This window comes from Salmo trutta, chromosome 17 (assembly GCF_901001165.1).
Source record: "Salmo trutta chromosome 17, fSalTru1.1, whole genome shotgun sequence".
Classification (NCBI taxonomy): domain Eukaryota; kingdom Metazoa; phylum Chordata; class Actinopteri; order Salmoniformes; family Salmonidae; genus Salmo; species Salmo trutta.
The window spans coordinates 10,876,366-10,889,678 of NC_042973.1; the positions used below are offsets into that span (position 1 = coordinate 10,876,366).

Here is a 13,313-nt window from a genome sequence, read left to right on the forward strand (position 1 = left end):
CATGAAAACACAGAAACTACACAATATAATTAATTCAAAGTGCTATAGCGACACATTTAAAGTGAAAGTGCAATATGCTGTAAACTGGAGGGACCAACAGACTATCTATTTTACAGCCTAATGGCTGCTGGAATAAAAGAGTCCCCATATTGATCTGTTTTGATTTTCTTTTGAAGAAGTTTCTTTCACCTTGTCTGGCTGCTGCTGTGACTGAGTTTTGAGTGAAGGGGATGAGTACTGTCCTGTAAAATATTTTCAAGTTTTAGGAGGATCAGTTTTGTGTACAGGATGATTCTTGATCTATACCAATTATCCTTCCCGCCGTCTTAATCAAGCACTGAAGCTTGACGTAGTCTTGCTCTCGCATGTTTCTAAACACGCATATCAGACCAAAGGACAGCTCACTCTGCAGGACAGATTTATAGAACATTTGTAAGATATGGCAGTCAACATTTTTGCTTAAAGAAAACATTCTCTGTTGCAATTTATTTATCTTTGCAAAGGCATATTCATTGAATTTCAGTTTGTCTATTTCGATTCCCAGGTATTTATATATGGTCACTATCAACTGATTCCCCATTGATCTTCGTAGGGGGTAGTGGAGTTTTGTTGATTCTGAAATCGATTTCCATCTCTTTTATTTTCTTAACGTTTATTTCAAGAAAGTTATCTGCACACCACTGGACGAATTTTGCTGTTTCTCTGTCAAAACCTTGAAGAGAGGCTTGGTCTGGGTTGAGGAAACCCACAACACCGGTGTCATCTGCATGTCAGAGGCTTGACAATCATTTATGTACAGTGTGTACAGTGTGTACAGTATCGGTGAAAGTATGCAACCTTGAGGTGCTCCCGTATTCACTGTTCTAGATGTAGAGATGACGGAGTTAAACTTCACTTGTTGAGTACGGTTCACAAGGAAACTGTTAATTCATTGATCAGTAGAGAGTTGACATCCAAGTTCAAGAGTTTATTCAGCAGTAGGTGGGGTTGGATGGTGTTAAACGCACTACTGAAGTCAATGAATACAATTTTCACTAGGCTATTTGCCTTTTCTAAATGTTTGAAGATATTGTTCAGCATGACCAGTAACTCATCATCAGCACCTCTGGAGGCACGGTAGGCGAATTGGTTTGGAACTAATTGGGATGAGAAACCAGAAAGAATTTGTTTTTTAATTATTTGTTCAAAACATGTCATAGGTACAGATGTCAGGGCTACAGGGCGTAAACCGGTCCACTACTGTCAGGATGGCGGTGTTGCCATCAGACTGGGGAAGACCCGTGACGAAGTCCAGGGATATGTGAGACCAGGGACGTGAGGGACAGGCAGTGGTTGAAGAAGACCAGCCGGAGCTTGCCGAGAAGTCTTGATCTGCGCACAGACCATCAAATCAAAGTGTATTTGTTATGTGCGCCGAATACAACAGGTGTAGACCTTTACAGTGAAATGCTTACTTACAGGCTCTAACCAATAGTGCAAAAAAGGTATTAGGTGAACAGTAAGTAGGTAAAGAAAAAAACAACAGTAAAAAGACAGGCAATATACATGTTTTTTTACATTTCAGTCATTAAGCAGACGCTCTTATCCAGAGCGACTTACAGTAGTGAATGCATACATTTCATTCATTTTTCCACACTGGTCCCCTGTGGGAATCGAACCCACAACCCTGGCGTTGCAAACACCATGCTCTACCAACTGAGCCACACGGGACCATATACAGTAGCGAGGCTACATACAGACACCAGTTAGTCAGGCTGATTGAGGTAGTATGTACATGTAGATATGGTTAAAGTGACTATGCATATATGATGTAGCAGTAGCGTAAAAGAGGGGTTGGCTGGTGGTGGGTGGGACACAATGCAGATAGCTCGGTTAGCCAATGTGCGGGAGCACTGGTTGGTCGGCCCAAATGAGGTAGTATGTACATGAATGTATAGTTAAAGTGACTATGCATATATGATAAACAGAGAGTAGCAGCAACGTAAAAAGAGGGGTTGGGGGAGGGGTTTGGGGGGGGCACACAATGCAAATAGTCCGGGTAGCCATTTGATTACCTGTTCAGGAGTCTTATGGCTTGGGGGTAAAAACTGTTGAGAAGCTTTTTTGTCCTAGACTTGGCACTCCAGCACCGCTTGCCATGCGGTAGTAGAGAGAACAGTCTATGACTGGGGTGTCTGGGGTCTTTGACAATTTTTAGGGCCTTCCTCTGACACCACCTGGTGTAGAGGTCCTGGATGGCAGACAGCTTAGCCCCAGTGATGTACTGGGCCGTACGCACTACCCTCTGTAGTGCCTTGCGGTCAGAGGCCGAGCAATTGCCGTACCAGGCAGTGATGCAACCAGTCAGGATGCTCTCGATGTTGCAGCTGTAGAACCTTTTGCGGATCTCAGGACACATGCCAAATCTTTTTAGTTTCCTGAGGGGGAATAGGCTTTGTCGTGCCCTCTTCACGACTGTCTTGGTGTGATTGGACCATTCTAGTTTGTTGTTGATGTGGACACCAAGGAACTTGAAACTCTCAACCTGCTCCACTACAGCCCCGTCAATGAGAATGGGGGTGTGCTCGGTCCTCCTTTTCTTGTAGTCCACAATCATGTCCTTTGTCTTGGTTACGTTGAGGGATAGGTTGTTATTCTGGCACCAATCGGCCAGGTCTCTGACCTCATCCCTATAGGCTGTCGCGTCGTTGTCGCCGATCAGGCCTACCATTGTTGTGTCGTCTGCAAACTTAATGATGGTGTTGGAGTCATGCCTGGCCATGCAGTCGTTGGTGAACAGGGAGTACACCCCTGGGGAGCTCCAGTGTTGAGGATCAGCGTGACAGATGTGTTGCTACCTACCCTCACCATCTGGGGGCAGCCCGTCAGGAAGTCCAGGATCCAGTTGCAGAGGGAGGTGTTTAGTCCCAGGATCCTTAGCTTAGTGATGAGCTTTGAGGGTACTATGGTGTTAAACGCTGAGCTGTAGTCAATGAATAGCATTCTCACATAAGTGTTCCTTTTGTCCAGGTGGCAAAGGGCAGTGGGAGTGCAATAGAGATCGCATCATCTGTGGATCTGTTTGGGCGGTATGCAAATTGGAGTGGGTCTAGGGTTTCAGGGATAATGGTGTTGATGTGAGCCATTACCAACCTTTCAAAGCACTTCATGCAGGCAGCGACAAACGCGGAGACGTCCGGGACCATGGTAGTCCACAAAAAGCGTTGCCGCATAAAGGTCAGGGTTCGACGGGAGCCCAGCTGGCAGGCAAACCTGGAGGAATGGGCCCACTCCAGGACCAATGAGGGGACAGCATCAGGCACAAACATCCGGTTATCTGGCCCCTACCCACGGGGTTCGGCTGGGAACGCTGCGCCTCACAGACATGCTTCCCTATTCCCCAGCTGAGTGCCGTCGCCAGATACGAGGTGGGAAGGATGGTCTCGGGGTCCGAGGGTGTAGCCTTGGGGCTATAGCGGCGTGACAGCGTGACAGCGCATCCGGCTTGATTTTCTTGGATCCTGGTCGGTAGGAGAAGGAGAAGTTAAATTGTGTGAAAAGCAGGGCCCACCTAGCTTGCCAGGAATTGAGACGCTTGGCGGTGCGGAGATATTCCAGGTTCTTGTGGTCCGTCCACACAATGAACGGATGTTCCGCCCCCTCCAACCAGTGTCTCCACTCCTCCAACACCATCTTCACCGTGAGAAGCTCACGATTCCCCACATCGTAGTTCCTCACCGTGGCATTCAGATGATGGGAGAAGAAGGTGCAGGGATGTAACTTGAGGTCCAGGGCAGAACGCTGGGACAGGACAGCCCCCACTCCGATATCCGAATCATCGGCCTCCACCACGAACTGACGGGACGGGTCAGGATGAACCAATATGGGAGCAGTGGTGAAGCGGTGCTTGAGGTCCCAGAACGCCCGGTCAGCAGTTGGGGAAGCCAGGGTGCTGTAACCCTGGATAAAGCGACGATAGAAGTTGGCAAATCTCAGGAAACTTTGCAGCTGCACTCTAGACGTAGGCTGGGGCCAATCCACCACCGCTCTCACCTTCCCGGGATCCATCTGTACATTCCCTGCAGCGATGATGTAACCAAGGAAGGGGAAGGGGGAGCGATGGAATTTGCATTTCTATGCTTTCACAAAAAGCTGGTTCTCCAGGAGGCGCTGGAGGGCCTGTCGGATGTGGAGCACGTGTTATTGGGCTGAGTGGTAGAAAACAAGGATGTCATCGAGGTAGATGAAAATTAACCGGTTCAACATGTCGCTGGCACCAGCAGTTCAGTCTATGACGGGATTGTGTCGCTGGAGCCAAGATAATCTCAATACCACGGGAACCTGAGAAGACTTAATCAGAGGTAGATGGGAGTGGTATTGTGAGTGACCCGGCCTATAGAGCGCCCGTCCAGCACTCTAATGTCCATGGAAATGGAGAGGGGCTGAGTGGGGATGCCCAGCTCGGGCGCCAGGGTAGCGTCCAAAAAACTCTAATCTGCCCCAGAGTCGATGAGTATCTGGAGGGATTTCGACTGGTTCCCCCACAGCAGGATGGCATGGAAAGGGGTGCGAGTAAGGCGAGAGGAAAAGTTCACTGTATGGCCCACAAGAGTACTCGTCCCTTCTTGATGAGCCTGAGTTTTTAATGGGCAGGTAGCTACGAAATGTCCCGTAGCGCCACATTATAGACAACTCTGGGTGTGGAGTCGGCGTAAGCACTCAGCCGGAGTCAATCTAGCCCTGCCCAGGTGCATGGACTCTGAAGGAGGTGAGTCGGCAGCCCTCAGTGATTCACGAGAGAACTCGGGTGATGTCGGGTTCACTCGGACATGTAGACTTCGGCGGTCTCCGGGATTCCTTGGAGACGAGGTGGTGATCGATGGCGAACTAAGGTGACAGGGCACAGATTCCCTCTCCCTCCTACGTTGTCGAAGCCGCCCATCGATCCGGATGGTCAGGGCTATGAGGGAGTCAAGGTCCATGAGCAGCTCCTGGGCTGCGAGCTCATCTTTGATCACCTCCAATAATCCGTGATGGAACATGTTGAACAATGCTTCTGGGTTCCAGGCACTCTTAGCCACCAAAATGCGAAAATCCATCGCATAGTCTGCCACACTACGGGAGTCTTGACGTAGCTGGAGCAGCTTACGAGCAGCCTCTCTCCTGGGCAATGACGAATCAAACACTTTTCGAACTTCCGCCACAAACTCCTCCAGACTGAGGCAAATGGTGGACTTTTGCTCCCACACCGCCGTAGTCCCGGCGAGTGCCCTCCCGGACATTTAGCATTATGATCTATGCTATCCTTGAATGGTCAGAGGGGAATGAAGAAGGCTGCAACTCGAAAATGAGGGAGCACCGAGAGAAAAAAGCCCAGCAGGCTCCAGAATCTCCAGCGTAGGCGGGGTTCTCGGGACACTGGGGTAGGCTGGGAGATCACTGGTATGACCCGCTGCCCAGTAGGGCATCCACTGAATTGCTCCAGCAATGTATCAACTGCCTTGTAATGGCGTTCTGTCAGGGTATGGAGTCCCTCCAAAAAACATTGCAGTATCTCCTCATGTCTTCCAATGGTGTCTTCCAATGGTGGCAGGGAGACAGCATTGTGGAGCTGGTCTGTCTGCTGGGTTGGTCAAGACCAGTTCGGACTATCAGAATTCAGGATAAGACCCAGATGCAGACAGCTAGAGTCACAGATGTTTATTGACCTAAACAGGGCGTAGGCAAAAGACAGGTCAAAGGCAGGCAGAGGTCCGTAATTCAGGGCAGAGTCAATAAGGTACAGAAAGGCAGGCAGGCTTGTGGTCAGGGCAGGCAGAATGGTCAGAACCGGGGAAACTAGGGAACAGAACTTGAGAAAGCAGGGAGACTTGAAAAGACCTGACAAGACAAGACAAACTGGCGATAGACAAATAGAGAACACAGGTATAAATACACTGGGTATAATGAGGAAGATGGGCGACACCTGCAGGGGGGTGGAGACAAGCACAAAAATAGGTGAAACAGATCAAGGTGTGACACTTTTGGCTTGGTGTTTTTAGGTATTGGGACAATCAGCAACTTCTTCCATAAATCTCGAATTATCCCACTGTTCAGTGACAGCTGGAAGTCTCTTGCTGCTGATGCCGCCTGGACCATATTATTTTTGTGGGTTGACACGTTGAAAGTATTGCTTGATGTCATTCACAGAGATCTGTATATCAACAGCTGGTATGCTGTCTATACTGTCCAAGGCCTTTCTGTTGCGATGTAAAATCACACATGTCAAACCTACAATAGAAACTGTTCAAATAATTTGCAAAAGGAAGGTAATTTTCAACAGTCATACAATGTCTCTTTGGTTTGTATCCTGTGATGGTTTGTAGCCCTTGCCAGGCTTTCCTAATGTCCTTTAAAATGTTTTCTAATTTGTCTTTACATGCTGCCTTGCACTCCATGATTTTGCTTTTCAGTTGCCTCTGAATATTTTTACTTTCCTCTTTACTGCCACCTGATTTAAACACTTGTTTTTTCTGGATGAAGAGCTCATTTAATTCCAGCGTTACCCACGGCTTATTATTGGGGAAGATGTTGACTTTCTTTTGGGGAATAACGAGATCCTCACAGAAACAGATGTACTCAGAGACAGTATCCGCTGCCTCTTCCAGGCTATCGGAGCTGTCCGTCAAGGCCGCCCAGTCAGTGGACTCAAAACAGTCCTGGAGGGCTTCAGTCGCTTCAGGAGTCCAGCTTTTAATCTCCACCTTTTTAGCCTTCTCTCGCTGCAGACGCGCTTTGTAGACTGGGATGAGCTGAACCATGTTATGATCCGAACCCCCAAGTTTGGGTAGTGCCTTAAAATAATACGCACCTGGTATGTTACCATAGCAGAGGTCCAGACAGACTTCACCTGGGATGTTACCATAACAGAGGTCCAGACAGACTTCACCTGGGATGTCACAGTGCCCCTGTGACAACAATTTTGGACCCCCTTGTGGCCCCTAAATGTGGAGTATGAAATCATTTTTACATGACAAATATTTGCTATCATTCTTTTTTTACATCCATTATTAGACAGTGGCAACGAGGAACACTAATGATTATGAACATGGTCTTTTGCCTGCTAATGCCTGCAATGCAGTGAAGAAAACGATATGACAACAATAACGTCTAATGTAACTGGCCCCTCTAACAGTACAACTGGCCCCCCCCCCCAGTTGAAATGGTCTAGAACCGCCACTGGGCTATGGAACCCTGACCTGTTCACCGGACGTCCTACCTTGTCCCGGACCTGCTGTTTTTGACTCTCTCTCTCTACCGCACCTGCTGTCTCTAACTCTGAATGATCGGCTATGAAAAGCCAACTGAAATTTACTCCTGAGGTGCTGACCTGTTGCACCCTCTACAACCACTGTGGTTATTATTATTTGACCCTGCTGGTCATCTATGAACGTTTGAGCATCTTGGCCATGTACTGTTATAATATCCACCCTGCACAGCCAGAAGAGGACTGGCCACCCCTCAGAGCCTGGTTCCTCTCTAGGTTTCTTCCTAGGTTCCTGCCTTTCTAGGGAGTTTTTCCTAGCCACCGTGCTTCTACATCTGCATTGCTTTCTGTTTGGGGTTTTAGGCTGGGTTACTGTATAGCACTTTGTAACATTGGCTGATGTAAGAAGGGCTTTATAAATACATTTGATTGATTGACTCTGTCTCAGCCTAGGATACAAGGTCATGAGTCACGTTGGCACCTATTTGGGTGTCAGTGGAGGGGGCTATGTAAACAGTAAATAGTCAGACCTGATTTATTTTCCGTGGCAGGTAGTATGGTCATAGTTTAATGTCTTTAGTACAGACCTGGTGCTTAGTTGTAATATTGGCAGGATTGCAATATTTCTCGTTGATAAATGCACAAACTCCACCACCTTTTCTCTTACCAGAGTTGATGTTTCAGTCCATTCTAACAATTGTGTAGCCATCCAGCTCCACAATGGAGTCGTGATCCTGTTCCGTAAGCCAGGTCTCAGATAGACAGATCAGGCAGGATTGTTGGTACTCTGAGAGGTGTTGGGTACAAGCCCAGTCTTATTCCTTATGCTTTGTACATGTCCACCCATAATAGATGGAAGAGGTGTTCTGAAGGGCTGTTTTTTAATCCGATTCTGAATTTCTCCTCTACCGCCACACTTCCTTGGTTTAGATGTCTTTTCTTGGGAAAATTTTGATTTATTAATTGTGGTATTCCATTGCAGTGTAGACTTGCAGCAAAGGGTCGGAGATTAAGCAGGACATCTCTAATGTATGATATCCGCGGTTGTGGCTTGCTGTATCCATCGAAGGTTAGATTGACAGCTTGTTTGGTGCATTTCACAAAAAAAAACAGATTAAAACTAACAGCCAAAGTACTGCTATTTGCCTCATTATTAGTTATTCAATTGATTAACACTAAAAACTTGGTTGATTGAGGTGAATCGCAATTTTAAAACCCTTTAGGCAAAAAAACTAGTAGTAGTAGTCCTACATGTATTATTATTATTATTATTATTATTATTATCAGTAGTAGTCATACATGTAGTAATAGTAGTCATACATGTAGTAGTCATACATGTAGTAGTAGTAATCATACATACATGTAGTAGTAATCATACATACATGTAGTAGTCATACATGTAGTAGTAGTAATCATACCTACAGTAGTAGTAATCATACATACATGTAGTAGTAATCATACATACATGTAGTAGTCATACATGTAGTAGTAGTCATACATGTAGTAGTTGTAGTCATACATGTAGTAGTCATACATGTAGTAGTAGTAATCATACATGTAGTAGTAGTAATCATACATGTAGTAGTAGTAATCATACATGTAGTAGTAGTAATCGTACATACAGTAGTAGTAATCATACATGCAGTAGTAGTAGTAGTAGTAGTAGTCATACATGTAGTAGTAGTAGTCATATATACATGTAGTAGTCATACATGTAGTAGTAGTAATCATACATGTAGTAGTAGTAGTCCTACATGTATTATTATTATTATTATTATTATCAGTAGTAGTCATACATGTAGTAATAGTAGTCATACATGTAGTAGTCATACATGTAGTAGTAGTAATCATACATACATGTAGTAGTCATACATGTAGTAGTAGTGATCATACATACATGTAGTAGTAATCATACATACATGTAGTAGTCATACATGTAGTAGTAGTCATACATGTAGTAGTTGTAGTCATACATGTAGTAGTCATACATGTAGTAGTAGTAATCATACATGTAGTAGTAGTAGTAGTAATCATACATGTAGTAGTAGTAGTAATCATACATGTAGTAGTAGTAGTAGTAGTAGTCATACATGTAGTAGTAGTAGTAATCATACATGTAGTAGTAGTAATCATACATGTAGTAGTAGTAATCATACATGTAGTAGTAGTAATCATACATGTAGTAGTAGTAATCGTACATACAGTAGTAGTAATCATACATGCAGTAGTAGTAGTAGTAGTAGTCATACATGTAGTAGTAGTAATCATACATGTAGTAGTAGTAGTAGTCATACATGTAGTAGTCATATATGTAGTAGTAGTAGTAATCATACATGTAGTAGTAGTAGTCATACATACATGTAGTAGTCATACATGTAGTAGTAGTAATCATACATGTAGTAGTAGTAGTCATACATGTAGTAGTCATATATGTAGTAGTAGTAGTAATCATACATGTAGTAGTAGTAGTAATCATACATGTAGTAGTAGTAGTCATACATGTAGTAGTCATATATGTAGTAGTAGTAGTAGTCATACATGTAGTAGTAGTAGTCATACATACATGTAGTAGTCATACATGTAGTAGTAGTAATCATACATGTAGTAGTAGTAGTCATACATGTAGTAGTCATATATGTAGTAGTAGTAGTAATCATACATGTAGTAGTAGTAGTAATCATACATGTAGTAGTAGTAGTAATCATACATGTAGTAGTCATACATGTAGTAGTAGTAGTCATACATGTAGTAGTAGTAGTCATATATACATGTAGTAGTCATACATGTAGTAGTAGTAATCATACATGTAGTAGTAGTAGTCATACATGTAGTAGTCATACATGTAGTAGTAGTAATCATACATGTAGTAGTCATACATGTAGTAGTAGTAATCATACATACAGTAGTAGTAATCATACATACATGTAGTAGTCATACATGTAGTAGTAGTAATCATACATGTAGTAGTAGTAGTAGTAGTCATACATGTAGTAGTAGTGGTAGTAATCATACATGTAGTAGTAGTAGTAGTAATCATACACGCAGTAGTAGTAGTAGTAGTCATACATGTAGTAGTCATACATGTAGTAGTAGTAGTCATACATGTAGTTGTCATACATGTAGTAGTAGTAATCATACATACATGTAGTAGTAATCATACATACATGTAGTAGTCATACATGTTGTAGTAGTCATACATATAGTAGTAGTAGTCATACATGTAGTAGTAGTAATCATACATGTAGTAGTAGTAATCATACATGTAGTAGTCATACATGTAGTAGTAGTAATCATACATGTAGTAGTAGTAATCATACATGTAGTAGTAGTAATCATACATGTAGTAGTAGTAGTAATCATACATGTAGTAGTAGTAGTCATACATACATGTAGTAGTCATACATGTAGCAGTAGTAATCATACATGTAGTAGTAGTAATCATACATGTAGTAGTCATACATGTAGTAGTAGTAATCATACATAGAGTAGTAGTAATCATACATACATGTAGTAGTCATACATGTAGTAGTAGTAATCATACATGTAGTAGTAGTAGTGATACATGTAGTAGTAGTAGTAGTAGTAGTAGTAATAGTAGTAATCATACATGCAGTAGTAGTAGTAGTAGTCATACATGTAGTAGTCATACATGCAGTAGTAGTAGTAGTAGTCATACATGTAGTAGTCATACATGTAGTATTAGTAATCATACATGTAGTAGTAGTAGTAGTAGACACTGCAGTAGTAGCACTACTAATGGTGACTTTGGTAGATGGGTATAATGCGGTAATAATGGGTTTGTTTATAGTGAATGCCACCGTAACAACCCTGTCTGTATATCCCTGTATCTGTGACCCTGTCCCGGTGTCCCTACCCCAGGTCATGATACCATCGTCACTCTGCTCAAACACTACAAGCGTCCCCTGGACGACTCCCCATGTAACGAGTACTCTCAGCCTGGAGGAGGTGAGTGGGAGAGGAGGGGATGACTGGTGCACTTTGACTTCAAGTCCCTAACATCTAGGGCCATCTCATAGGGTGAATCTCAATTGTATTTGCTTGATTCCTCATGTTCTCTCTACTTACCGCCTTCTCAAAATCTAATGCTATGTATCTTTAGGAGAGGCCAACAAAGGAGAGGATGTTGACTATAAACATTAGTAATGTTCAAAGATAACACCTCACCAAGATGATAGAATACAACACAAGTAAATGTTATTTCCAAAAAATTCATAAATAATAGCTCTACAAAGGAGAGAATGTTGACTATTAATTAACGTGTCATGTTCAAAGTGCAAGATAACACCTCACCAAGATTGCTGAATAAATACAACAATGTACATGTGATAATCTAAAGATTGAGCAGAAACATGGGCCATTTTCTTCATCCTGTTTATCTTGTCACGACTCTTTCAGATGGGTCCTACGTGTCTGTGCCATCCCCCCTGGGCAAGATCAAAAGCATGACCAAAGGTACTGGAGTAAAGTGAAGCACATGACACGCTGCATCCTGCATCATCCAAGCAGCACTTCACATCACTGTCAGCTGACAGTGACATGCTCACTGATTACTGTTGCTATGGGACTTATTAGAGTGTGTCTCCTATATATGATTATATGGTAATCGACAATAGCAAACAACAGGCCAATGTAAAAAAATAAAAAATAACAACAACAAAAAGAGAGAAAAAAGCTCACTGGTTACTGTTGCTATGTGACTCAGGTAGGGCTGACCCCATTTGGTCGACTGGTCGATTGTTTGGTGGATAGGCTGTTGGTCGACCAAGGATTTCTTTAGTCGAGCATTAGCAAAATAAAAAATATTGTGTACAAGACACCTGTTTAATTGGCGCCTGTCTGAGTGGACTGATCCATTGTGGAGGTCTTTGAGATGACACAGTCCATCACTCTAAGACATGTGCTGCTGAAATTGTATATGGTTATATTACATAAGAACAATGACTCAACACTAAGAAAAATTATATTATTTTATAACAAATGCGCTTTCTCCCGCATTGGATAGTGGTCGTTGTCCGCTATTCAGAAACACATCAGTGCACTGTTGAATTGCCGCCTTTTTCTAGACCATGTTGCTATGTGCTTAATAGCAAAGTTAACCAGCATATTGATGTTGAGAACAATGCGGTGGGGGCAGCAGCAGAATAAGGAGATGAGAAAACAGCCCTTGCCTTATTGTCTGAGACAGGTATTCCCAATCTGGGGTCCGCGCAAACTGGGGTACGCGCAATGCTGTTGGCGGTACGCCAAATAAAAATGTTATTTAAAAAAAAATTCTTCACATTTTCAAACAGTCCATTTAGTAAGGCTCGCGTCCATAGAGACTCATACCAGCTCTACTGGCAGTACTGCTACTAACAGCAGTACTACAGCAGTACTACACCTGCACCTGTTGACGACACAAGTTGTTCTGCTTCCACGAGCACATCCAATGCTAGCATCAGTAATTCTACATTTGTTGTTTGCCCAGCTAGCATGGACACTGACAGTTGTGAATCTGATACAGCCAAAGAGCTACTGCCCCCTTACCCGGGAAAGCACCGAGCATCAGACAGGGACGTTGGACCATCGAAGAGGCGCAAATATGATGAGAACTGCATTGATTGGGGTTCACTTACACTACCGTTCAAAAGTTTGGGGTCACTTAGAAATGTCCTTGTTTTTGAAAGAAAAGCACATTTTTGGTCCATTAAAATAACAGCAAATTGATCAGAAATACAGTGTAGACATTGTTAACTTTGTAAATGACTATTGTAGCTGGAAACGGCAGATTTTCAATGTAATATCTGCATAGGTGTACAGAGGCCCATTATCAGCAACCATCACTCCTGTGTTCCAATAGCACGTTGTGTTAGCTAATCCAAGTTTATCATTTTAAAAGCCTAATTGATCATTAGAAAACCCTTTTGCAATTATGTTAGCACCGCTGAAAACTGTTGATCGGCTATTAAAAGCCAACTGACATTTACTCCTGAGGTGCTGACCTGTTGCACCTTCGACAACCACTGTGATTATTATTATTTGATCCTGCTGGTCATCTATGAACATTTGAACATCTTGGCCATGTTCT

General features: G+C 43.2%; 1 protein-coding gene across 1 annotated transcript in view; it reads left to right on the forward strand.

Moving 5' to 3' along the window:
• Positions 1–13,313, forward strand: part of tnni3k (TNNI3 interacting kinase) — a 69,818-nt gene that overhangs the window by 21,812 nt on the left and 34,693 nt on the right. The window contains exons 12-13 of the mRNA XM_029695614.1: positions 11,105–11,191; positions 11,642–11,698. Of these exons, the coding sequence (XP_029551474.1) occupies positions 11,105–11,191; positions 11,642–11,698 (144 nt within the window). The remainder of the gene's footprint in view (positions 1–11,104; positions 11,192–11,641; positions 11,699–13,313) is intronic.